This window comes from Tachysurus vachellii, chromosome 6, assembly GCF_030014155.1.
Source record: "Tachysurus vachellii isolate PV-2020 chromosome 6, HZAU_Pvac_v1, whole genome shotgun sequence".
In the NCBI taxonomy this organism is placed as follows: domain Eukaryota; kingdom Metazoa; phylum Chordata; class Actinopteri; order Siluriformes; family Bagridae; genus Tachysurus; species Tachysurus vachellii.
Genome location: NC_083465.1, coordinates 11,997,744 through 12,025,728, shown reverse-complemented (window position 1 = coordinate 12,025,728; position 27,985 = coordinate 11,997,744). Strand labels below are relative to the sequence as shown.

Below are 27,985 nucleotides of genomic sequence, written 5' to 3'. Positions count from 1 at the left end.
GTAGATTTAAGATATTATTGTTTCTAGAAGGACAGCATTAAAAAATAAAAGTTTAAAATGGTATGCTTTAAAAACAACCACTTTTTTTTTTTACCAAAGTTCATAGAATATTTATTCAGTTTTGACTTGTAAGAAGTCACAATATTTCAACACACTCCACGTCATGAAGTGCATTTATACATCATCACCAACCCAAAAGGATTGATTCTGCAAAGAACATAAATAAAAACAAGAACATATTTACAAAGGACAAAAGGAGAAAAAAGATTGTGCCCAAAGATTACAGGTTTACAACGGACAGTCAGGAAAACTGACAGGGCATCGAAGTGTTACAGGGAAAACCGTCAGAACGTAAACTGGACGGATGTATACTGAAATAATCGAATTACAGTGACACATTAAGGAAAAATTCAAGTCTGTACCTGCTCAATGCTATTATTAGCATGAACTAGTCACAGTTGTGAACTGAGGAACAGAATAATCGATATAAAAGTTGTTCTAAAAACTTGTTCTATGGCCACATACTGATAGTGAAAAGTAAAAGGTTTCATTGTATTCCAATGGCATGCTGATGGGGGGAAAAAGTAAATAAATAAAATAAACATGGTAGCAGAGATAAAGCTTTAAAGGAAACTCGAAAACAGGAGAAAGGTGAGACATGTCCTGAAGGTCTTGATAAGGTCTGTATGTGTGATTAACAATAAATGTCCTTTTTTGCACTAGTCTAGTCATGTAGAGAGCTGTTCACACACTCACACACACTCACACACTCACACACACTCACACACACTCACTCACTCACACACACTCACTCACTCACTCACTCACTCACTCACTCACTCACTCACTCACTCACTCACTCACTCACTCACTCACTCACACACACCTTCTACAGACAGCAAAAAAAAACCCCAAAAAAACAAAACAAGACTACTAACGTGATCAAGAGTGATTCTACCTCCATCCTCTAAAAGTCTAAAGTTGCATCTTGCGATTTTAGCACAATTAAATTAAAGGTTAAGGGACAATGAATAGACACACTATCAGAGGAAAACTGCACCAAGTGCCAAAAATATTATTATTCCCACCAATCAAATACCCTTTATGGAAATAAATCTATAAGCAGTGAGCAAGTTTCCTGTCAGCTGGAAGTCAGAATGAAATTCGTTTCGAGCGAGTACACAACCCGTTTTGGTATTAATAAAAAGTATTCTACACCATCATCTTTACATGTATAGTTTCCAAAAAAAAAAAAAATTTGTTGATTCCAATCATTCTGTTAGAAAGCAATCAATCACACAATATTCATATATTCCATCAGCACAATTAGGAAGTTGGCAGAATTGTCTACTACTCTGTTACTAAGGCAGATACACCGTCCCCATGTGCCAGAAGGCTACTGTGCCCAAAAAAAACCTTCAACAAATGTCTTCAGTTTCCATCATGCACCATTAACAAGTTTCTGACGCTCTTTTGGAGTTTAGGACTATTTACAATAGAAATGAGAAAACTGACAGAATCTTAGAAATAATGTAGCTTTAGTTTGTAGGAAGCCAGTCCTGTGCTACTTCCTATAAAAAAAAATAAAAAAAAAGGTGAGCGACCAGCGTTCCAAAGCAGCTCATTAATCAGCTTTCCTTCATTCAGCAATGTAATATGTTTCATTTCCACAATGACAAATCCATGAATGTGTGTACACGGTGTGGACGAGCAACTGAGGTAAAGATGATGATGCGTCCATCATTGAGCTTCAGAATCTGAGCTTGATCCGTGACGAGCAGTTTGGTTAGCATCTTCTCTCCTGAGTGAAAGTCTTCAGTGTGTAAAGGATGGAAGAAGGCCATGAGGCTGACCCGGATAGTGAGAAAAAGTCAATGCAGTGAGGCAGGTGAGAGGCAGAGGCATTGCAGGCAGGCTTCTGTGTGTGGGTTTGTGCTCGAGATAGAATGAATAAAATTCCCCCTGTTTTCTAGAGATAAAGATTGAGATTATAGCATGTGCTTCGATTGTGAGGACTCAAAAAATAGTGCTTCATTTCCAGTTGAGGTGCTGAGAAGGTGGCGAGAGCTCGGTGGGCACATCTGGGTTTTTAACTGGAGCTGGAAAGCTGTCGTGATGGTCGGCCCGTGGATGAGGCGCTGTACGTTCGTGAGCGCTGTCTGATTCTGCATGGCACCTCCAGCTCTTGAAACAGTGGCATCTCTGTGATCTCGGATGCTTCGGGTCGTTCGGCAGGAACGGGAGAGAGCATGGCGCGCACCATCTGAGCCTGAAACACACAGGGATCAAGTCATCAGGAAAAGAGCACTCAGTACTGCGTACACAGCTGAAATCATTAGGCCAACTGCCAGCAACCTTTTTAGGGAAAATAATTGTTTTGTGCAAACTATGCACAAGGGTAAGTACAGGGTAATTAGGGTAAGTGATGATTAAAAAAAAGGGTTAGGTTTTAACCCTGGGTGCAGATGATGAAGTGGTGATAATAAAGGGTTGAGTTAAACAGAGGAGGCTGGGATAACAAGATCCTTCCATTCTCTGTGATCCTTCTGAATGAAGCACCAAGCGTTCCTTAAATCAGGCTCGTAATATCCTCCTGTCATTCCATCAGCTAGTATTTAACAGTCTTATCAGTCAGTATTACTGACAACTGTCATTTTTATCCCAGAAGTTATTTGGCTATAAAATATGAGCAGTAGTCGCTCAGTGGTTACGTTGTTGGACCGCGGAATAGATAGAAGGTTGTTTGTGGCGTTCAGATCCCAACACTGCCAACTGATGGGCCCTTGAGCAAAGCCCTTAACCCTTAACCTATCGATTGTATAACAAATAAATACAAGTCACTCTGGATATGCTGTAAATGTAATAACAATCCTTTTAACCCATGTGCTATAGTCTTATAGCACATGGTTTTCTAAGAGAAAATTCCCATCTTAAAGAAGTCACCGTGGTTATTAAAAGGTTACAGAACTACACAATGTCTTTCAAGTCATATTGAAGCTGTATCAGGTTTATACAGATTCAGATTTTTTAACGTTGTGAAATTAAACAAGCCAGCAGAGGGCGCTGTTCAAATTATATTTCAAACCCTAAATTAGCAATTGCTTTAAACAAATGATGCTTTAATTATATTAAGATGAAAACATTTCGATGGGAGGTTTCGTTAAGAACAGTTCTATTATTCAAGTCTTCTTTTATCCCTCCCCAATTCTTTCCCTTTTATTTAAAACACTAACCTCCTGAAGATTTTTCTTAATGAAAGCCATAGGAAACTGTAGCTCCCGGACCTCGGTGAGAGTCTAGAGAAACCAAAGAACGTGTTACATTTTATGAAAGAACTGGAAATGAAGCAGCGGCTCATATTAAGTTACGTATGATACAGAATGAAAGCATGATTGTTCTTACTCGGACTCTCTCCATCTGTGTGCGGAACGGGCAGAGAAGCTCAAACAGGATCAACCCCAGAGAGTAAATGTCCACTTTATGAGAGTAAGAGTTACCTGACAACTGCAAAAATAAATAAATAAATAAATAAATATCATTAGCATACAGCAACATGCAGTTTAGCATACAGATATGTCTATGCTTATTTGGGCAAATCTAAACACACACACACTTACCTGTTCTGGGCTCATGTAGAGTTTAGTACCCACTTGTCCAGTGTGGCGAGCGTAAGCTGGCATAGGGGTGAGTGTGTTTATTTCCTCATCTTCATCTTCCTCCTGATCCATAGCAGTCACCAGCCCAAAGTCCCCCACTTTGACTACGTCATCCAGCGTGAAGAAGATATTAGAGGGCTGATGGACAGCAAGAAAGGAGAGAATGTGCAAGAGAGAGAGAGAGATAGAAATAGAGAAAGAAATCATGTTATTCCTCAGATCTATGGATTTAGAAGACATTATTTAATACAACACAAGCACAATGAGCAAGTCCTACCTTCAGATCTCGATGCATAAGCCCCTTGCTGTGGATGAAGTCGACAGCTTCTGCGATCTGCAAAAAGATGCCGAGACACTGCGAGTGCTCTCTGAGCTCAGGCTGAGAGCGCTGTGCCATCCAGTCCTTCAGGTTCTCCTTCCTGCACAGCTGCATCTGGATGTACAGGTAGACTTTTGGAGTCAGGGCCAGCCGTGGAGCAGGAATGGGAGCTTGAGGTGGCAGCTTTAGAGATGTTGGCCGAGGAGGAGTGAAAGAGGATGGGTCTGAGGAAGCGGTGTGGTGAGATCTGGAACTGGACCGAGAGGGACACTGCATCTGATTGGGTGTGGAGCGGCTGAGCTCTGTGTCGTTGTCGTGCTGGTCGCATCCAGAGTCTTCAAAAATGATGTCAAATGAAGAAGAAGTGCAGTCGTTATGGGCCACCGTGCGGGGAGGACAGAGCTCAAACGAATGCGGAGATCCCGATAGTTCCGTGTTGTGGTCAATGTCGGCATGACTGTCCTGATCCGACATCATGCTGTCCAGCCCCAAACCGTCCACGCACACGTGATCCTCAGCAAGTACACCAACGTTGCAACCAGCCACACACTCGCACTGCAACTCCAGAGGAGATGGAGTAGGGACAGGCACCTTCACAGAAAAAGCCTCCATGTGGTCCGGAGAGCTGAGCAGCCAATCAGTAGCACTGCAATACAAACAAGAGTACGGTCATGGAACGTTTTCTCAGGTATCCCAGAATATAACGTTCCCTGAGATGCAGGGAAGGGGATTATGGGTAAAACGTGGCATGCAAAAACGTGACAAATCAAAAGACGTTTTATAATTTCTTCCCACACAGTGATCTCACATCAGAATATAATGGATTTATGATGTATATACAGAAAACATCAATCATGTTATGGTGGTAATATGAACATAAAGGGTTAAAGCTTTATACTGGCTGTAGATGAATCTTGTTGGATCATACAGTTGACCTTCTTTTCCTTCTAAAGTGATGAACTAAATATAATTTCAATCTAAAGCATTAGTTATTCTGGGATTGACAGAAGTGAGGATATGAAGACTGATTAAACTAAAGGGCCTGACAGCACATAGGTACAGAGGAGCAAAACACTTCAGAAATGTTTACAGAGAGCACTGACTTGGTTTGTAAATGATTGTACATCGTTTCTCTTTCTGTTTATGGTTTCCACAATAAAACACAGAACCCTCCTTTGTGGATGATCTGGTTTGGTTTGTATGACACCACCCCCTAGTGGACACACACACTGGGTGATGTCTTCATATTTACAGAAAACGTGTGTGTGTGTGTGTGTGTGTGTGTGTGTGTGTTCCTGACATCTCTACAGAAGTGAAAATGAATATGCAACTCTTGTTAATGTCCTTCAGTGTTAGAGCTCATTTACTAATGTATAACTAAACTCTTTGACAAGCTTGCTCTATATATTACGTGTCATGTTATATTTCTGTTAATTGTACCTGGCATCTTTAAGCCAGCGTCGATCCATTTCCTCCTGCCAGCCTTGAGGTGGGCTCTCCTGCCAAGCATTGAAGTAACGGATGATACCTGGATGCTCCAGTTTCGCTAAGGCCTTCACCTCCCGCATCACTTTTTCACGGGCCACTTCCCTACACACACACACACAAACAAAATGTTTAAATATATACACCATACGCATACTGTGTTAGATGAACACTGTACTATACATATACTGTACATGTCAGTGGTTACCTGTTGGGTAACCGGATCCTCTTGATGGCGTAATTGCAATCGTCGACTTTGTTCCGTGCCTCAAAAACAACTCCGAAGCCGCCTCTACCTAAACACTGCACTGGTTCAAAGTCTGTCAGGTACCTGCAACACAGAGGCACAGCGTCATCTGAATGAAAAAAAGAAATACAAAGTCTCCTCATTCCATCACTGACAGACGGGGGAAGAAACATGGATATTGCTTGTCTGCTTTATGTGGAAACGGTATTTATATAGACAGTATTAGGTGGCTGTGAAAACGGTATTTATAGACAGTATTAGGTGGCTTTTACGCTTGTTGTAAACACTTAACCTTCCTTTCCTTTCCTTAGCCAACGCTGCATCCTACAGACCTCAAAATAAAGAACCTTGACTGACTGAACAGAGGACATGTATGATTACTTGGGTAAATGTAAACGTTTGGCGTCGACTGTTCGTTTGGACACATTTTTGAAGGTGAATATTTGAATGGCACAATGTAACTAGATATAATAAATCTGTTGGTTTTGGCACAGTCACTGGAGTCTGATATCGCGGATCAATCCCAGCAACTGGCTGTTTGCAATGGGGTCTGGTGGCAAAAGTGCTCCAGGTAAGCTGTCCTGGTCATGTTTAGACTAAATGTTAAATGTCTGTGTAGCCATCCATTTTCTACATTTACCCTACTGGGTTGCTGAGAACATGGAGCCTGTCCCAGGGGACTCAGGGCACAAGAAAAAGTACAGCCTGGACAGGATGCAAGTTTATTGTAGGGCATAATCTCATACACACACACACACACACACACACACACACACACACACACACACACAATTTAGAGATGGCAATCAGCCTACGATGCATGTAAAAAAAAAAAGTAGTATAATTAATAATAATAATAAATATAAAAGGCTAATGAACCTGTTCCTGCTAGGATTTGGTGGTAGTGGTTTTGGTTACAGTTTAGCATGAGCCACTTTATTCATACCTCAGCCCAGAAGGCGTTTAGGCCAGCACTTTTTCTGCCTATGGTGACAGCAGCCATGGTGTGATGAACAGTAAATAAGCAGCAGGGTGTACAATTTCTCTAAATAGTAAGACCAGCTGTTCATAAACTGCCATTCCTGCCATGACTTCTCGAAAACCATATGGTTGCCACCCGAATCTGAAAAGCGCACTCCCAAATCGTGCAAGGGCGTGTTGTTGCATTCTGTGGCATGTATGTGTGGCTAAGTGTGTTCTGCTTCGTGTGGATGTTGCAGCTGTGCCACTGCCCCGTTGTAACGAGAGCAGCATTTTCATCAAGCTTTCATAGCAAACCTCCACTTCGAGGTTCACGTCTGGGTTGTGCTTGTTGTCCCGAATGTGTCAAAACTTTGCTAGACAATTACTTTAATAGCATAGCTAAGCACTTTTATACTTCACTCTGAATAAGTGGTTCTGCCAAATGGTGTAAATGTAATGGAGAACAGCTTTTACCTAGACACGTATTCACTGGGCCGTGCATCTGTGACTGCCTCCCTGGGTTCGCTGGTGTCCGGCTCATACTTGTTGTCTGTCTGACACTGTGTCTCAGACTCCTTCCGCTGCTGCAATTAAAACCGAGAGAAACAAAGTGTGAAACGCATCCAAACAATCTTAACCACTTTTAATCAGGATAAAGTGTTTACCAGAGGGGTTGCAGTAATGTAATTTTGTAAGGGATGCGACTGGCTGATTTGAATGGTATAAAGTGTCTGAGTAATTTGCTCAAATTGCTAGAAAACAGCCCGGACGGGCAGGTTAGCTTTACACGACAGATGTAAGATGCAATAACAATAACATGGTACATGCCTTTGTCTATTAGCCGGTTTAGTAATTACATTACTGTGAGATCAATTCAAACTACTACTGAAAGCTCTGTATCTAGTGAAGTACGGAAGATATTTACTTGTGTACGACTGCTTTTTCAGACATCCCTGATTGCTGTCGAATTAGTCATGGTCATAAGTCATAGGTCATGTTAGTATTCATTACAATAAGTAACTGAAAAACTAAAGCAGCTCTAATGCCCATTTTCCACCAAAAAGAACCGGGTGCTGGTTCAGAGTTGGTTCCACTGGCGAACCTTCTAAGAACCGGTTTGCCTTTCCATGGGCTAGAGAGCCATCACAGAACCGAGTGTTACGTCACTGTATACGTGTCACGTTTCCCAGCAACGTTAGCGCAGCAGCAGAAAACACAAACACAACATCAACAATGGCGGATGTTGCTTTACTGTTAATGCTCATGGCTTTGCGAACCTACATTGGCACCCAAACGCGGCGAATCCAATGTGTACGTGCAGCTCCATGTAATTTGTATAAACGGAGGTTGTAATCGAGAAAGTACATAACATTATTTTATCATTAACACAGAAAAAAGGGAGCCTTAGCATGTAGCTACCTACTATCATGTGTGCTGATCATATTGAGGTAGAGTAAAAGTGTATTAAACATTAGTATACTTAAGGTTCATTATCAAATGCGCTAACAGTAGCCCCGCCCACAGAACCTGAAGCAAGCGGTTCTTAAGTCTAGACCAGCAACGTTTTGGTGCTACCTAAGAACCACTTTTCCTGGTTCAGACCCGGTGCTTTGGGTGTCGAAAAAGAAAGAACTGGTTCTAAATTAGGCTCTGGCTCCGAACCAGCACTCAAACTGCCTCGGTGGAAAAGGGGCATCTAATGTCATTGTTCATGTGAGCAAGTATGCCCTGAATCGTTCCTGCCTTACCCGAATGTACGTTGTGTGTGGGTGGAAGAACTTGCGAACGATGTAAGTGGTAGCGGCAATACAAAAGATGATGGTGCCCAACATCTCTTTCCACCATGGCAGAAGTAGCACTGGGTCTTTCCTCCTCATCCCTCCAGTCTCGGTGGTATGTAGTACGCTCACTGCAGTTACCTCACGCCGACCACGGTACCGTGAACTGTATGGGAAGTAGTACCCATTATCTGCATGGAGGAAGAGAGGGGTAAGTGGGAATTGTACAAAACATCAGTATTTTAATTCTCTGAAGAAAAAAATAAACAAACAAACAAACAACTTTCAACCAAGAGGATAGTTTGGGATGTTAGTAAGAACAGAAAGCCGCTCTAACCGTGAGGATACTGCAGTATAGACAGAGCACCATTGCTGTACTCCTCATAAGAATGTTTGTCGTTGTTCAAACACTTGTCGAACTCTTTTGTCCCCACGAGCGCCGGAGTGCGTGAAGGAGAGTCTGTGATAGAACGACATTGAATAGAATTACTTCAACGTAGCCATTTACCACAGCGCAAACCATACGTCTGTGTTAAATTGTGCAAACGTACGGACGAGAGGCTTCCATTTGACAGTGGGTGGAGGAATGATGTCTCTTCTGGAATGGTCGCTATCCAGGGCTTTGGGTTTAGAAGGAAACTTCTCAGTCATTCGAACTGAAGACTGTAAATACAACTGACCTTGAAACATCCCTGGGAGCAGAATCACACAGAACAAAAGTTAAATAAACCTTTCTATATTTTTCCTGGACACACACACACACACACACACACACACTTCATGTACACAATACCTAGGTAAATACTCGACTCCATGGCTCCACGCGCCTCCTCCATGAGGTCATCGTCCTCCTCGTGAATCTCTCTCTCTGGCTGGACGGTGTAAGAGGTGTCATCAAACAGACTGATAGGGGTCACCATTCCTCCTTTGACCAACCAGGCTGAGGCAATGGGTGTGCAGAACTACAGAGAAATGAATCTCATTTTATCATTTAATGTCAATAATCATTTTTCTTTACTTTATTAAGCATCTGATCGAAGATAAACTCATTTTAGGAAACAGTTAGGTAATTGTGTTACATGTGTATACACAGTCCGCTGCTTGTGCTATTCACCTGTTAGCAGATATGTGCTCCAAAATCATTCTTGTGCTGTACACTGAGAATAAAATGTCTTATGTGTGTGGGCAGGTTCTATTAAAAGACTACTATGAACAAAGATCGGGTACCTCACTTTTGCAGATTAAGCACATTTTGAACTAGAATTGATGCTGCGCCCACAACACACAACAGCCACTTTCCTTTCATTCAATTCTTTGCAGTCAATTCACTGTTAAATATAAAATTCTCTCCTTATTTGCTCAGTTCATCTTTACACATGTCCAAGTTTGATCTTGGGGCTTGACCATATCACAGGGAGGACCAAAAATTCAAGCGCTCACCTTATGCTCCCAGATGAGCTGTCCTCCAGGTCCACTGCTAAATGCCATGACCTTCAAATCTGGAATAGAAACTTTGATCACCAGGTCCATCCCTTCTGCCCGTACGTGTGCGTTAGCATGGTTTTGACTGCGTGCTTCTGCGTCCTCCAGGATCACACGCTGCCAGTCATGTGGCAGTTCATGCCATGCCTCCTTGTTGCCAGTTTCCCCTTCCAAGGAGCTGAGCTGTGTCTCAGTCTCTGGAACAAACTTTAGCTGAAAGTTTCCCACGCTGAAGTTCCACCTGACAGAAAGAGACAAAGGGTCAATAGAGTCAAACGTTAACTAGACGAGCTTCAGTGTGTCTCGAGGTGAATGGACAGGGATATGACCTACTTCTCAAAGCCGCTGCGGGGGGTCACAGCTCGGACGGTTTTCTGTGTTCTCTGCAGTAACAGCATGTCCTCTGGCTCGGTGTCCTCCTCTCCCCAATGACTGCAGCCCACAGCTGAACAGATATACTTCAGCTATAGAGAGAGATAGAGAGAGAGAGAGAGAGAGAGAGAGAGAGAGAAAATAATAAAAGAGGGAATGAAACAGAATTGCTAAACCAACCTGTATGAATGCTTGACACTGTTGTTTTTAGGGAGCTCATTTTGACTTGAGTTTAATTCAAGCTGCCACAGTACAATTGTAATATTGTCCAGAAGATTTTCAAACAGCGCAAAAATTGTCCATGCTATGTGGATGGGAGACGTGGCATTACTGTCCCCTGTCAATCAGTGTGATAGTAGCTAAATAGTGACTTCTGTGAGTCCATGTATGTGGTAGAGGACAGATTAAAAAACAGACCCTTCCTCTAAGGGTCTTCAGCTGCACTGTGATGTAGCTTGAGCCACAGATTGGGGGGGTGGGGGGGGGACTTGCTTCAGATAAATATTAGAGGAATTATGATCTTTCACCCTTCCTGGTTGGCAGCTGGCTTTGGATGGGGAGATCCAGTTAGTCTCAATGGCAAAATGGTTTCAGATCTAATTAGTAATTATTTAAAAAAGGCATGTTGGATAATGCTGACTAGTTTACTTTTCTACATGAAATATTTTTGCATACGTTTATATAAACATGCAACATCATTTTGTCAGAAAGAATGGAATCATGCCAAGGGTGCCAGTGTACCTTGCCACTGTAGATTCCCAGACCATATGTAGTGAGCGATTTTCCTCCAACCAGCACAGTGTCCTCGCCAACACGGTAAGAAGACTCGAGCAGGGACTCCACACTAAAAGGAACAGCCTCCATGCGTTCCCTGTCCCTGTTCCACTGAAACAAAGCTCCGTCCAGAGACGGGATGAACATCTTATTCCCAGACACCTGAAGAAGAACAAGCATGGAGTCAGCCGACATGTCATGTTATACACATCACATTCTGCACAGCTTTTAACCATAGCTTCAGACTAAACAAGAAAAAAAAATCAGCATCCAAAATTCAACCTTGGCTTTATAAAGCCCAGCACTGGGCCTAAAGGATTTAGACCAGTCTTGTGCGGTCAGTGACTTTACACTACGTTCCAGCTGAAGACTGTGTGGACTGCTGAAATAGCACAGTCTTTTAGAAAGATTTAAGAATAATTACCCTTATAAATGAGTGACCGCTCCAGAAAGCATGGTGTAAAATGAAAGCTGGAGAAATTCAATGGAATGTTCTCCCTGTGTTCCTGACACTGTTTAAGATATGATATGGCGCTGCTTGCCAAAATAACACTGATAGATAAAATCAGGCCTTAGTACACACTGACCTGGACCACTGGGTGCTAAAAATAAATGGGCTTTATTGGTTTTTACCTAGATGACATGAAATATATATATATAGTTTACAATACTAAATCTAAGCTCACAAACCTTGATATTAAACACACAATAACACATGCATACATACACACAGCCACATAATGTGCTCATAAGCTTCTTTTGCTTAATTTGACCTTGAAGTACGCATGAAACCCTCAGCTGCAAGAGAGAAAGCAGCTTGTAGTGACTGACAGATGATCTCATCGTCCCTTACCCCAACCAATAGCAGGAACAACGAGGGACGAATGACTACAGACGTCATATCACGATAGAATGAATAGGAAGTTTAAACAGAGTGTGTGTGTGTGTGTGTGTGTGTACAGAATTGATGACTCATTCATTTGCAGCACTGTTATACTCCAGCATGTGATCCAGGTGTATGATCGCCTGCTCCAATCATTACCCACACAGCCACAGCTTAAAGCTGCAGTATGCAACTTTTTTAGTTAAAGGAAATGGAGTTGCACTATTTAGTAATTAGCGAAATAAAAATACTTTATATGCTGCTTTTGCTGCTGCTGAGTTGTCCTTAAATAATTTATCACAGATTGCTTACACCTCAAAGACAAAGCTGCCAAGTGAAAGATTTTCCCACCTGTACATCTAAAATGTACACAAATTTTTAGCTAGAAATATCGAATGCAGAATTGCTTTAACGTGTGCGTTGTTCTTCGGCTTCGTGTTTTCTGCTAAACTCTACGATAAAGACTACGTGCCAAGCACATTGTTCTACCAGAGCCTCCCTGACCCACCTAAATCCAAATCTTCCATCTACATTTGCTTCAGTGTGACAGATCACACTAATGTTCAAAAGGAGAAAGTTGGTTTCCGACAAGTCGGTTATAACGAGGCGACTAAATTTAAGGTGGGAAATAATTCCATCCTCAGAATGAAATGCTCCTTGAATGATTTTTCTTAAGTTTAACTAGCAAATTCGTCTTCATGCAGAGCAGAGTGTACATGGTGTAACACCCACCACAAAAGGTTTATTATAACTATAAGTATTTAGAATAATAGATTTCTAGCAAAGAGGTTTCAGGTATCTAACTCCCCAAAAGCTATGTTTGTTGTGTATTGGTGCTTTACACCGACACACAAAAAGATTCATCTAAAGAATTCCACAAATAGCTGCTTTCCCAAATAATTTAACAACTTATAAAAGATCAAATTTCTTTAAAAACAATAAAGAAACAACTAATAATAAAATCACCACATACTGCTACAGTTTCCTCCTTTGTATAAAGTACAAAAATCTTCATAAACGGAAGAAAACAAAGTACATAAAAATTCAAAATGTTCTATACTCTATTGTACTTTTATTTATATATTTCTCTCTATATATTTTTATTTGCATGTATGTATGTATTTATTTCTGACGTAGACTGATTTTCTTATCTGGATTGCGTTTAGAGAGTGTAACCTACTGAATTTCTATGTGCCATGTGATTTTGGTACTGGGGCTGTGTTATTAAAAATAAAAGAAATATATAATAAAAATATATAAAAATTAAGAATAATAAAAACTGTTTGACCCACAAAACACTGACTGAATCAGGACCCTTGCCTGCAAGCTGCCTGTGTCTGAGAATTAAACTCCTAGATTCCCCATAAAAACATGTAGGTTTGAGGAGAGACTGGTTAGAGTTAGGACTTAATTCTCATTAAGTCATATGAGAATTCACATTGTCAAAATAAGTCTACCAATAAATAAATAAATAAATAAATAAATAAATAAATAAATAGATAAATAAATAAATATTACAGCAGACAATTCATTTGGATCACGAATGAGTGAATTAGGTGTCACGAGCTACAGGAGACACCACACAGGAAAAGTAGTTCATCATATAGCTGAACTAAATGCTCAATTATTTCTTTTAGCTGTACGCCTGCGGCTCGAGCCTGCTGTGTGTCTCTTACTATGAGCTAAATACATCATCAGATTAGTACTGGTCTATTTAAATATGCCGTGTTAGTATCGGAAAGGTTTCGAGTGAACCATTAAATGTAAACTTTTATTCTATGCCGAATCTTCTGGGTGTTCTGGTAGACGGACTAAAGACCTCGCCCTGTAAATAACACTAACAATAAAGTTGCTCTGTTGTCATTAAAGTATAAACACAGTGTATTTCAGCAACACTAAATAACTTCTGTTCTGTACAACACAATTCATCACAACATCAATTCCAGCGCAAATAAAGCACTTCAGTATCGACGAACCTTGCCAAGTCAGATTTGAGGACAATTTTGTCTGACCTTCTACCTTCAGAACCTGACTGTGATGTTTATTGATGTTTTACCTGACTGTGATTGTCCTTGAATTTACAGAAAAATGTGTAATACTGTATATTTTTTCAACATCAGGTTAAACACTATGCTCAGGCTTTTACATGCAGGTGAATCTCCACATCCTTTTTAGAGCCGCACTACCGGAGTTCAACTTTAAACCAGAGTATAACCCTGGGTGTAATGATATGGATGTGTTAAATACCACATTCTGTATAACATGGTGGTGTTGATACAAATGTTCAATATAGCAAATATGAGCACTGACTATAGATATGCCTTAAGTTTCCCATTTCCAATTCCCTGAAATAATCAGCATTATAAAAGTAAATAAGTGAAACTTAATAATAACACTGACAAACAAAAATCAGCTGTGATCTGCCAACATTAGCTCTCTGGCCAAGCTTTCATTGGTATGACTTAAGAGCTCCAATGTGTCTGCAGTACAGGGTCGTTTATCTCACATCATCAGTCGCACTATTTGAGATGTTGCTCTCTGTAGCCATAAAGGTGTTGTTTCGCATATGCAGCTACGACGTTTGCGACTGCAGAGATTAATTTTTTTTTTTTTTTCAGCCCTGATTACATCAACAACGAAAAGCTACCTGAATGCAGCGGACATTATGCCATCAACCAACAAGTGGCCTGAAACATCACAAGTTACCAACATGTCAATGTGCTCGAACCAGTCTTAAAGGTTTGGGGGAATCGTCCAGTTCCTGCTTGCTGGTTAACTTAAAGCATTAAAGCATTCTTAATTTAAACTGTCCAAGAGTGTGCTAAAGTCATAACTTGTGAACATGTTTTTTTTTTTTAAGTCCCTGTATGGATTGGATGTGGGCTTTATTAAACCTTATATAATCTAAACAGTATTATATTATTAGAATAACCTACTTAATGTATTGTTGCATTGTCACTTAATATAGAAGTTCTGTAAACTCTGACCATCACACTCATGTGCTCATTGAACAGCCCATTCCAGATTCAGTCCCTAGACCCTTTGCTGTTAATAACCTCCAATCTTCAGGGAAAACCTTCCACTAGATGCTGAAGTGTGGCTGTGGGGATTTGTGCTCATTCAGCCACAAGAGCATTAGTGAGCTCAGGCACTGATGTCAAGTGAGGAAGTAAGGATGTGGTAGCTCAGTGGTTAAGGTGCTGGACTACTGATCGGAAGGTCATGGGTTCGTACCCCAGAACCAAGCTGCACTGCTGGGCCCCTGAGCAAGGCCTTTAACCTTCAACTGCTCAGTTGTAAGTCACTCTGGATAAGGGTGTCTGCTAAATGCCGTAAATGTAAATGAAGTCTGGGGTTCAGTCAGTGTTCCTGTTCATCCCAAATGTGTTCAGTGGGCTTGGGGTCAGTGCAGGACACTGGAGTTCTTGCACTATAACCTTGGCAAATCATTTCTCCATGGAACTCATTTTGCTTACCGGAGCAATGTCATGCTTTAAAAGCCCCTTAGTGCTGGTGAGGAGTAACAGTAACGCTACAGCATACTGAGACATCCTATACAACTGCGTGTGGCCGACATTGTGCTAACAGTTCAGGGAAGAACCACATTCGGCCGTGATTGTCAGGTGCTTGCAAACATTTATAGTAACAAATTAGAATAATAAATGTTAATTAAGTAAAATGTATTCAGAAATGTATTCCCATTGAATCAATTATTTTAGACCAACTACCAGAAATTACTAATAATATGCAATATTCATCATAATGATGGAGATGTTACAATTAAGCAATGCGTTTAATTTCTATATAAATAAATAAAAAACAAATTAAAAAGGCTAGAATGTGTTCACGTTAAGGTGGGTGTGCATGCGCATGCAGGGTGGATGACATCATTCCACACATAAGGCATTATCTCATCCTAAAATCCTCTCAGCATGACTCACACCACAACGCAGTGGCATTCCTCCATCTCCCCCCCAAACACCACCCCCACCCTTTCACTCTGCTCTCTCTCTCTCTCTCTCTCTCTGCTCCATCACTTCTCCTGCTCTCTCTTGTTGTGACAGCATGATTGTGCAGACAGCTCTGTTTACTGCTCGTCTCTCCTGGTGCCACGGCATGCTATAGGTGAGTGCTCTGTGCGTGCAGCATGGAGAGGGCCAATCAGATGGGTACAGGCCGCTCTAATCACTGAGCAGACTGCCTCGGCCAATCAGAATGGCTGCATGTGTGATACCCTGGGGAAAAGAGGTGGGGGGAAGAAGCTAAGAGCCAATGGTAGGACTCTTTCCAAGGCAGCCAGGCATTTGAGGTTACCGCCAAAGCAGGCAGTGTGTTTGTGTGTGTGTGTGTGTGTGTGTGTGTGTGTGAGCGCGCGCATTTGGAAATATTTTTTGCAAGGTTGGTGTATTTGTGTGCATCTCCTAGGAGTTTATATTTCTCTCTCTCACACACAAACAACACGTATGAACAGCTGTGTAAACACATTTTTATGAACACCAAGTGTGCAGGCACAAACAAAGCACTCCCAGTAGAACAAACTGTTAGGTCACACAGCTTGCCTGGCCTGTGTTGAAGCATGTGTGTGTGTGTGTGCATACAGATATCCATCATAGTGTAAATCTGGCAAAAATTTCAGTCTCTAGTGAATACTGTTCTGCATGTGTATATATCAGTTTCAGACACAAATGCTGTACCAGTCATGTTTCTGTTGGGTTACAAACCTCCCCCACACAAACACATGCAGAGAAATAGTTAACAATGCCTTAGCCTTTTGTACTGAGAGCTTTATTAAAAGGCTTTTTTTGTTAAACACACAAACACGTTGCTGTTTTATGCAAAACTACAGTTTAATAACTTAGAACAAACCAAATGGGGCATATCATGTATTGTGATAGGATACTTTTGTCACAGTCACATATTTGTGTATGTAACTCAAGTAATGGCATGCGAGTATTGTTCACACATTATGTATAGTTGTTTGTTTGTACCTCTGGTTTACTGAAGCTGGATGACAGCAGGCAGCCAGAGCCCACGTCCAATTCCCACTGTTTGCGCCCGTGATTCAGAGGATCCAGAGCCGCAATCTGCCCATCCAGAGTGCTAATGATCACCAAGCTTCTGTCAAAGATTTAAAAAGAAATTAATTAAATTAATTAATTAATACAAATGTAATTTTTTTTAAATTAAATTCAATTCAATAAATAACTAAAAAACTTATTTAATAATAAATAAAAATAGAGATTTGTTCCAACATAGCATCATAATGAGATTTAACAACTCTTAAAACAGACACTTTAAAACAATGTCTCTTGTGCTGCATTGTATCTAAAAGCAAATCCATCTCATTCATTTCACTTTGACACAAGAGGTTTCCTTTCCTGAAACTTTTTGGATGTTCATACATTTTAATGAACCGTTTTAATCGAATACTCTAATGATGTTAATTATGATTCAGCAAAACAGAAAAAAAAAAACTGACTTTTTTCTTGTTGTTATTATTATATTAATCTTATGTTAATTAATCTTTAATAACATTAAAATGACCATTTTTGTCAAACTACTGAGAGGGAGAAAAAAAATGATTTGTCCAGGTTCGATCAAAATATTTCATTCACCCTGATAACATCAGCCTGAATGGATTTTGTTAAAAATGAGCTATGCTAAAATGTTAGGAGGCAGGGAGGGTCTGAGTGAGGATGGAGGAGGGAACAGGGCTTTTGGAGTCCTCTCGGGCAGAGTTACACTTCTCGCTGCACATCAGCGCTGATGGAGTCCGATAGTAAGGGCACATCAATACCCGTGAATTCTCTTCATCACTGCAGGCTAAGACTGTTTGTTTTTCCTCAACCAATAGGATTCAAGAGTGTAAAACAGTTTAGCTCATCACTCCTGATTGGCTGCTAGTGCCCTCCAAAAATATTTGGACTGATTGGTTGTTGCTAAGCAGTGGGTGTTGGTAGGATGAATGAAGACACTGCGCCGGCTACACCCCTCTGTGACTGAGTATGGCAGAGTTTCTCAGGGGGAGAGAGAGAGAGAGAGAGAGAGAGAGAGAGAGAGAGAGAGAGAGAGAGAGAGAGAGAGAGAGAGAGAGCGTGAGAGAGAGAGCGAGAGCGTGAGAGAGAGTGCGAGGGAGAGAGAGAGAGGGAGAGGAGAGGAGAGGAGAGGAGAGGGAGACAGACAGAGAGAGAGAGATTGAATTTTCTCACAAAATTATTTACAACATCCTAACATTGTGTTCATTAAGCTGTAATAGTAGACTGGAAAGAGGGAAAGAAAAGAGAGAAAGAATTGGATGTTTTAGAGCCAGTGCTTAACTTTTAACCGTTTAACCCAAACAGATTTTTTTTGCTGCAATCCAGATAAATCTTAATCCAACATGTTGAGAAGTTTATAAGCAGTAAGAAGTCATGGTGAAATACTCAGCAGTCCATGTTCTAAAGTACATGTCCTAATAGCCACAGCTTTTCTCAAACCCAAACATGCATGTGAGGAGCATCTACCCCCCACACAGACACACACACACACACCCCTGACAAAAAGAGACCTTACCAAAGCAAAAACACAGATACCCAAATTCACACAGTATCTGAGGTATTTAGACCAATCACAGACCAGCTCTCTAACCCAACACCCAATCACAACTCTGCTGTGTAACAGGGCGTCCAATCAGAATGCAGTGTCATGAAAAAGATAAGCCAGTGAGCAGATAGGACTCACTGTAACCATGCAACGGCAAGCAGCAACCACCATCCCACTATGAGCTCTAAAAAGTAACACACACACACACACACACACACACACACACACACACACACACACACACACACACACACACACACACACACACACACCCTCCAGTGGCAGTGTGAGCACATGGGAAAGTTGTGGATGTAAAGCCACACCCCTGCGGAGAAGCAGCACAGTTCAAAACACTACAGAGAGCAGAAGTGGGCACAAGATATTTGGGGCACGAAACTGTAAGGTCTCTCAGATTTACAGGACACAGAAAACACAAAGTACAAAGCACACACAACTAGATTAGACACAATGCAAAGCAGCACAAGAAAAACTGTGTGTGTTGTGTTCTCTTTAACTAGTGCAGCAGGTCCTTTGTGTCTATACACTATACACTCCAACAGTATAAAGACACAGTCAGCTGTATTTATGTACATTTACAAAACCCATTTCTGCATCTTCAGCAGTTTTGCTGTATGGACAACAGGCAGATACAAAACTGTACCATACCTCTACTATACAGAGGATGTGGGGAGGATATGTTTGAAGATAAATATATGATCACACCCAAAGGTACCAGGGTGTCTTTGCTACATCACATGTACAAGCTGAGCTTTAGTCAGGATGTTGTGTATATATATATATATATATATATATATATATATATATATATATATATATATATATATATATATATATATATATATTACACACACACACACATTACTACACATTACTACACGAGACAGAGACACGCGCACGCAGACACCGAGACAGACACGCACAGAGACGCACACACACAGAGACATAAGCTGTCACACATTCAAACAGCAAGTCGCATGCACAAACACCGACACACACCCCACAACCAAGGCACACAGAACCCCCCAAACCAAGACAGACACACACACCCCCCAACCAAGACAGACACACACACCCCCCAACCAAGACAGAGACACACACACCCCCCAACCAAGACAGAGACACACACACCCCCCAACCAAGACAGAGACACACACACCCCCCAACCAAGACAGAGACACACACACCCCCCAACCAAGACAGAGACACACACACCCCCCAACCAAGACAGACACACACACACCCCCCAACCAAGACAGAGACACACACACCCCCCAACCAAGACAGAGACACACACACCCCCCAACCAAGACAGACACACACACACCCCCCAACCAAGATACAGACACAAACCAAGACAGAAACACACATACACACAGCAGTTTATGTAGACACAACAAAAAGCCAAACAGCATTCAGTGCTGCTGCTGGAGTAGTCAGATTACATTAAGTAATTGGCTGTCAAACTTGATTTTGTGATGAAACAAGGTTCTGTGATCATCAGCTTTTACTGCACGTATTGATTAGGACGTGAAGTCCAAACAAGTGTCCAAACATGGATTCTCTCATTAAAGTTCATGTCACGTACAACCACACCCAAACTGCCATCTGCAGCGCGCTCTCTCTCTCTCACACACACACACACGAGACCATGTGGTAGTCAGCACACTGAAATATTCCAGTAGCCTTTACATGTCTTCTTTACACATACTTTAGTCTTCCTCTGTAGTCTTCTACATGATCAACACAGTAATACAGACATTTATTTGTGTCGTACAACAATGAGTCACACAACAATAAAAAAAAAAAAAAAACTTTTGAGGCCAAGCAATACCATCATCTATCTAACCCTGATCATCAACAGTGTGTCATTTCACTCATCCCTGCTCCTTCTCTCCTGTATTCTCTCTCTCTCTCTCCTTCTCTCTCTCGCTCTCAGAACTCACAGGCGCTGAAATCAAAACTCCATGGCATGCCGCTCTGCTTCTCTTATTGGTCAAGTGCTGGCCTTGATCTGGGCAGCTGATTTGTTGTTGCTAAGCAGTAAGAAACCAAAACGTAGAAGAGTGCGCTGGGTCCTAGTGCTCGCAGCTTTCCATCACAGTGTGTTTTTCGCTAGTTTAAAAGATCTGCCTGACAGTGTCTCCCCATTTTTCATCCCCTTCTCCCCACCTTTCTTGTGCTCTCCACCCACTGCAGCACTGCAGCAGGGCGCGTCCTCAGCAAAGTCTCAAGCAGTCACTCTGAAACGATCGATAAACAAATAAGGGAACTTTGAAACAAGTAATAAATTCATACTGATGATCTCTCTCTTTCTCTCTCTCTCTCTCTCTCTCTCTCTCTCATCAGTGATGACTCCTAACAATTAAAACATCCTCTTCATGTAGTGCAAGCTGACATGATGGGAAAATATCTAATCAAAAGCTCAACCGAATTAACAGGGTTTTAAAGTGGCGTCATAACTTTTCTGGAACACGGGAGCAGGCTAGGCTCAGATTAACAGCTTTATTGCAGCTGAAGCGCTCGTCAGTGTTATTAAATCTTTAATTTTTCATTGCAGTGATTATAAAATGGTAAGAATAATACTTGTGTGGATGTCTTAAGCAGGTTAGAAATGCTGCCCTAGTCGGTGTTAACAAAAACAAATCCACTGGCCTCTAAACAACTGGCTGTTAAAGCTGAGAGAAGTCCTACGGTGCTCATTCATAACCTAACTCGGGGGTCTCCAACACTCAGCCAGGGACTCCTTTCACTTTCATTGTAAAAAACAATTATGCAGATTCCCTCAGCAAAGATTTAGTTTATGTTTAAAACCAATATGAAGCTGATTCTTTAATTGTGTACAACAACACTGAGAGCCATGGCGCTGGTGTTGCCCTTTAATTAAAGCTGACAATATTGAAAGGTTTCTGAGTTTTTATGATTTCATCACAAATAAAGTTTATGCTGCACAGATTTTGGAGAAAAATACTTTCAAGCAGTGATGTGAGCAAAGTTATTGCTGCACCTGCTAAAATTGCAGAGCGAGATCATTTCCTTCAGCTTCACAATTATTTTCTTTGCGCAACAGACCTGGAAAACTCTAAAACATGCACATGGACACAGCGCTCTCCTTTCCTGCTCCTCTCTCTCTTTCAACTCAAATTCTGAGCACTTTCTCCTTCCTTTCTTCTAATTGGCTAACAAGTTTCCGGGCTTGAGGCTTCTGGTTGGCTGTTGCTAAGCAGTAGGCAGCTGGAGCTAGACGTCTGCCACGGTTTGTGCCAGGCAGGCAGAAGAGAGCTGTAACAGCAAGAGTGTGTGTGTGTGTGTGTGTGTGTGTGTATGCGCCTGTGTGTGTGTCAGATAGGGCACTTCAAGTGTTACTTCTACAAAAAGTCTCCCAGGAATTGCCACTAGTCCAAAAATACACTCAATCAGGTCAAGCTGAGCTACACACTTGGATCAGCATGGTGGATGTGCGCACGCACACACACACACACACACAGAAGTAAACAAAAAGTCAATAAGATAACTGATTTACAGTTACAAATTTGTCATTATGGAAATTATGTTTTAATCAATGACCAAGTGCAACTTAAGACAAATACATCTTGAGCAACATCATCTTATACTTCATGAAGAAAAATATGTAAAAGAAAATAATAATAAAATAAGATTTAAAAAAAAAAAAAAAATCTAGCTATCAGTTTCTTCTAGGACTTGAAAAGAAAAAAATATCTTGATATTACAGCAGCTTCGTTTCTGCTATTCACACAAACACACATGTCCTGTGTTTGATCTGGCATGATCTATCTCTCACACACACACACACACACACACACACACACACACACACACACAAGTGAACAAAGAACAGGAGCAAGGTGAAAGCCAAGCTCAGGTGCTTAGACTCCTACACACTATCAGGTGTAGTGAAGCGGGACGAGCGGTCAGCGGCTGCACAAAATCCTTCTCTAAAGACATCTGGATCCATCACGTTACTTAATGATTAATTGAGATGCGAATATTAACTGGCCTCCTGACATTTAAACTTAATTCATCTCTGTTTGTTTTAGAGAGAACGATCCCGATGTTCTGTTCTAGAGACCCGACGAGATGTGACACGACCATAATCCGTACAGCTACAGCTAGTCGAGACGTGATCTAAAGCGCTACGTTTGTGTTGCCTGATAGTGAAACACTGCTCAAGTGAGTTGTTGATCATCTTCGCTGAGGTTCACACAAGGGAAATTAGTGGCCTTTCCTTTTCTTCCACTACTGATCTTTGTGCCGCTGCACTCTCGAAGCGGCAACGAGCGTCTCTGAGACGTTCATCACAAAGCGGAGCTCTACTGTATTTGCTTTTGTAGTGTAGTATGTGCAAGTCTCCAGGGTTTCTGGGTTACACTCCCGCTTGCCAGTCAGCTAGGCTGTGCATCGCTGAAACACTCCCAAGAGAACACCATCCCCCAAGTTAAGCTGTTCCATGTCTTAGGAAAGGCCTGCGGGTGTTGATTCTTAGGAACCGAGCACAATAGGCTGCCTTCTGTGTTACCGGCTTTACACACAGCATTAAAAACAGGGGCGGTTTAACATTAATACACACATGTAGCTCTAATTTAAAAAAAAAAAAAAACAACTAAGCATTCAGGCTTGTGTTTAATCATATTATGCTGTATTGGGATACAATACAGGGAGTGAAACTTGTAATAAAGGAGCAAACGTGGGATACACACAGAGGTGTGAATTTGTCATATTTAATGTGTGATAATCTGAGCTGCAGCTGTGTAGGAGACCAGTACATCTGGATAAAGGCACAGCTTCAGTGAACTCTGGAGGAATGTGTGTAAATGTGGGCGACTTACAACGCAGCAACTTGTTCCCTAAAAATGTCTCACTTTATTTGTCAACTTTGCATTTTCATATTAAAAGTGGGAAAATGTTCTAATATAATTACTCCTGGTTTTTTTTTTTCCAGCATCACAAAATCCAGCCATTTTATTATCAGGTGTGTGTAGACTGGGAGAAAATGTACACAATGGATGCCAAGTACATAGTGTATATACAAAGAATATAACAACATTTTGGGATCACGTCATACTTTTAGGCAGTTTGCAATTATTTAGGAAAAAAATATGACCTTATGCACAGAAAGGAATATTGTGGCATAAGAGAAGTGGACATCATCCACCTGAATTAGCAAATCAAATCGAGAACGCAATCAACAGCCCGATATGAAAAGGTAATGTCTCGTAACACAAGTCAGGATATTTATGAGAGCCAGTCTGCTCGACTAAACAGAACACCGACAGACGACAGATCTGATCACGTGTGCAGGTTCGTTTCAGTGAAGCTCTTTTCTTTGCGAATCCTACTGTGGGCTCTTGGTTGTTTATTCAGTTAAAAGTCTTGCTCAGGGACGGAGCAACAAAAGCCTAATGGTGCAAGGGGTTCAACTGATGACCTTCTGATCAAAAGCTCACTGACTTTAACCATCAGTGTCCATCAATAGAACAGTTAAGCACCTCAATCTCTTTGTTTTGCATTTGAGCCTTGTTTGAAGGACCATACAAACTCAAGCACGCTCTTCAAAACAAGCCGTTCTCCCTCTCCGCCCCTCCCACCCGCAGATCCCCTCCATGCACTTTTTATGAGCTGTCGAATAAGTATTACTGAGAGGGAAGTCTGATCCTGTAAACATCAGCAGTAAGAAACTCAACAATTTAACACTTTATACATCACCTTTAAATTAGTTAAACTATTAGATAAGAACTAATAGTACTTATCAACTTAAGATAATTTAAGGACATCAAGTCAAGAAACTTTTATTGTCATTTCAACCATATATAGCTGTTGCAGTACACAGTGTAATGAGACAACGTTTCCCCAGGACCAGGGTGCTACATAAAAGCGCTATAAGGACTTAGTAAGTAAGTCTTAGCCACATAAAGTGTATCTGTGCAACCTGGTGCAAACAGTGCTGGATAAAAAGACATACTGAAAATGTAAGGAAATGAAGTTGTAGATGATTTACATTTATAGCATTTGGCCAACACCCTTATCCAGAGTGACTTATATTTTTTATTTCAATTGATACCGCTGAGCAATAGAGGGTTAAGGGCCTTGCTCAGGGGCCCAGCAGTTGGCAGACCTGGGATTCAAACTTGTGACCTTCCGATCAATAGTCCAACACCTTAACCACATACCTCATGCTGTATTTAGATGATGTATTAAAACTTGTGCTTTCTGAACAAAATGACATATTTAAAGTAACTGATAGATGAAAAATCAATCTTAACTAATATATCAGTCAGTTAATAGATCATTCTTAATTTAAACTTTTAATTATAACAAATAATGACCTGGGTTTGCATCTCTTCTGTTTAATACACACCACTAATACACAACTCTAGCCGACAGCGCAGGTACGCTAGGCTGTTCAGCCCAGACACAGAGTGGCAAGTTCTCACTGAAAAGAATACCTAAGGTGAGTTATACTGCTTGTTTACACATTGCTGTTTTTTTGTTTTGATTACTGGAAACATAAGCACCAAGTCACAAATAATTGAGTGCAATGTGAAATAATTATATGCATGATACAAAGCCACAATTTTGAAATATCTCACAGATGTGAGCTCTAAGGTCACAATTAAGTGATACTGACTCACAGACGTGATAAAGAAAATAAATATTTAAAAAAAAAAAAAAAAAAAGTTGCAAGAAAAATAACATGATCTTAAGTCCGGGTGCATTAGTGGTTAGCATGTTCACCTCGCACCTAAACACACCATCACTGAATGTTCGTAACTATTTGCACTACACACGCTCACGTCTACACATTTCACAGACTCCTACCTCATATTTATTCCCAACCAAAAATTTGTACAGAAGACATTAAAAAGGTACACTACCTCAATACTATAAAGTTGTACTGTTGTAGTTCATTTAAAATACACTGTTCACATGTGCAAAATGTTAAGTGCAATATCTCTGATGTTTACTACCTCAACTAAATAGCATTTTATAGGATCACTTATGTAAATGTTTATATCCTTTTATATTTATGTTTATTCTTTCTTTTTTTTACCATTTTATGCACCATAAGGTCTGTCACTTCATTTTGTTGTAAACTCTGCCAAAGTATCTATCTATCTCTGGGGTTCATTCCCCTCACTGCCTTGTGTGCACAGAGTTTGCACATTGTCTCTGGGGGTTTCCTCAAAGTACTCCAGCTTCCTTCCCCAGTCCAAAGACATGCTTTGTAGACATGCTGGTAGACATCTCTAAATTGTCTGTTGTGTGTGATTTGTTGTGCGTGTTGTTTTTGACCTGCAATGGGTTAGCACCCCATCCACGGTGTCCCCTGCCTTGTTCCCCAAGTCCCCGAGGTCAGATTACAGACTGTATAAGTTCAAAAAATGGATGTGTTGGAAACGTGCTTCTAGAAACAGTTCTTAAAATGGAAAGATGCCTCTAAAACAGACTTTGCTCACGATTGTACAGTTACACTGTTATTTGGCCTTTCGACATAAAAAAAAGAAAGAAAGAAAGAAAGAAAGAAAGAAAGAAAGCACATTTTTAGCAGAAACAAATGCTATTTGTAGATATCTTACCATTTATAACCATTTATTAATCCTTTATTACCCCTAAGTGTGGCCTCAATTTTGTCTGGTGTGCCTGCTGCATTCTGATGAAGTTAACACCACACCCTCAGTGTGCTTCAGTGGACAGTAACCGTACCAAACTAGGACCCAAACCAGAAGTGCACAGAAACACATACGATATAAAGTAAATGAGATAAGGAGAAATAAGGAGAGATGCGAGAAGCAACATGTCCCTGTTCTTTTTACTGTGATTGACATGTGTGTAGCAGCAGAATGAGCAGGTGCCAAAGTTACACAAGCCCAGTGCCAACACAAACACAATGATTCTGATTCGGTTCAACTCGAATAAAGAGCCGCTTTAGTGCCGGTGGAAACGGGCTGCGTTTCAGGACGCATAGGTGCGCATTTAGGATGCGCCACACCCGCCTCAAACAAACTTCCGCTTCTGTCACGAGTTACAGCAAGTCGAAAACTTAATCGAGGTGATGAATCGCAAACAAATCAACAACACCTCGAGATTCCCGGCATGTCTCGTACAATCTCACGTCATGGTTCATTGATTCATCCATTTCATACCATCGTACTGAACACAGCATCTGATATGAACACACCGTCCTACAGCTTCTTCATAGGACCTTCAGATTCCCCACGACAACATAAACACACATCAGGATTATATCCAACACGCAACAGTTCTTTCCAATAAATAAGACTTTTTAGTAAAGCTAAATACCCCCAACATCGCAAATCGTTCATTCGAAACTGACTTTCACGTGAATTTTCTACTCGATCTGAAGTAATCCGGATTGACTGAGATTTTCATAACTGCCTGTAAACAGGACATCCAGATCATGTAAAGTGCGCAGGTTGTAGGAAATAATCCAGCAGAACCTGTTTACAGTCTCCTGCAAGTAGCTAACTATCATTTTTATTTTAGTACTAGTTAAAGTGAGGTGAACGAGTTTATGAACTAAAACCTCATAATAGGATGATTTTGCTAATAAAAACAGAGATTAAACAAGCCAAGCTCTTGAACTAATCCAATTCAACTTGTAATTGTAATATTTTGGTGTTACAGTCTTTTCTTCTTCTTACAGTGTTTGAGTCTCTGTGAGCTGGCTACGTGTGTAACGGTCATGAGGAGAGACTGAGCTAACATGAGCTAATATTACCTCAGCTTCTGCAGCTCCTCGCGCTCGCTAACAAACTTCCCGGAAGTTGATCACTGTTGTTGATGTTTTCAACTCGACAACTAGTTTAGCACACAAGATTAAAGCTGGCTGGAGTTGAAGAAACCAATCGGATGTGGGTGAGAAAAGGTGAAGGAGCTTGTTGGTGATGTTTGTTACCTGGTGTGTTGGTTGACGTTTGTGTCGTTGTCTCCGGCCGGATCTTCACTGTCTCCAGCCGCGCTGTTCTCGTCGTCCTCCACCGTGGCGTCCCCGATGCTGCTCTCCAGCCCGTGCTCCATCACCGTGTCCGCTGTCTCCAGCTCTGTCCGGGACAGAGAGTTAAACTGCACGGTGATCGCACTCACAGCTCTTAACATCAACAGCAGCAGCACAAGGGATTTGCCCACGTTGCCAAAGCGAAGCCCCCTTTCCATTGGGACAAGTGACACATCAGTACTCAAGCAATCCCATAACCGAAAATACGATAAAAAAAAATAAAACTATAAAATTTGGTCGGTTTACAAAACAAAAGTAGAAATTTAACCGTTTTCAACAACTCCCCGTTACCGTTTCTTGGCGTAAACAGACTAGTCGCCGAGGCACCATGTTATTGGCGTTTACCTGCAGTCGGCGGTGCCTTAGTAACGCCCCGCCTTCACTGGATCCCA

General features: G+C 41.2%; 1 protein-coding gene and 1 long non-coding RNA gene across 3 annotated transcripts; one reads left to right on the top strand and one right to left on the bottom strand.

The window, feature by feature from the left end:
* Window positions 1-81: 81 nt before the first annotated feature.
* On the bottom strand, window positions 82-27,985 carry eif2ak3 (eukaryotic translation initiation factor 2-alpha kinase 3). Of its 2 annotated transcripts, none has more exons than XM_060872256.1 (17): window positions 27,495-27,985; window positions 16,948-17,077; window positions 11,044-11,238; window positions 10,264-10,394; window positions 9,889-10,171; window positions 9,242-9,410; window positions 9,000-9,140; window positions 8,786-8,908; window positions 8,419-8,639; window positions 7,145-7,254; window positions 5,669-5,791; window positions 5,416-5,565; window positions 3,934-4,621; window positions 3,618-3,794; window positions 3,403-3,504; window positions 3,234-3,296; window positions 82-2,269 (listed from the first exon to the last, which is right to left on the bottom strand). In XM_060872256.1, exons 1-17 carry the CDS (start codon window positions 27,749-27,751, stop codon window positions 2,090-2,092), a joined length of 3,243 nt encoding a protein of 1,080 aa, XP_060728239.1. In that variant the 5' UTR covers window positions 27,752-27,985; the 3' UTR covers window positions 82-2,089. The 2 variants fall into 2 exon arrangements, with proteins under 2 accessions (XP_060728239.1, XP_060728240.1); XM_060872257.1 differs by having other exon boundaries at window positions 16,948-17,074.
* On the top strand, window positions 5,781-15,801 carry LOC132847195 (uncharacterized). Its single transcript, XR_009648606.1, has 4 exons — window positions 5,781-5,911; window positions 6,019-6,092; window positions 6,202-6,278; window positions 14,578-15,801. It is a non-coding gene; the product is annotated as an uncharacterized LOC132847195 (long non-coding RNA).

What these genes read in the sequence shown, in the direction of transcription:
- eif2ak3 (XM_060872256.1), bottom strand. Translation starts at nt 27,751, where the DNA reads ATGGAAAGGGGGCTTCGCTTTGGCAACGTGGGCAAATCCCTTGTGCTG. An exon ending in GGAGTCGAGTATTTACCTAG is followed by an intron (nt 9,141 to 9,241) that starts GTATTGTGTACA and finishes TTCTGCTCCCAG; the next exon opens with GGATGTTTCAAGGTCAGTTG. An exon ending in TTAAGAAAAATCTTCAGGAG is followed by an intron (nt 2,270 to 3,233) that starts GTTAGTGTTTTA and finishes TGTGTGTTTCAG; the next exon opens with GCTCAGATGGTGCGCGCCAT.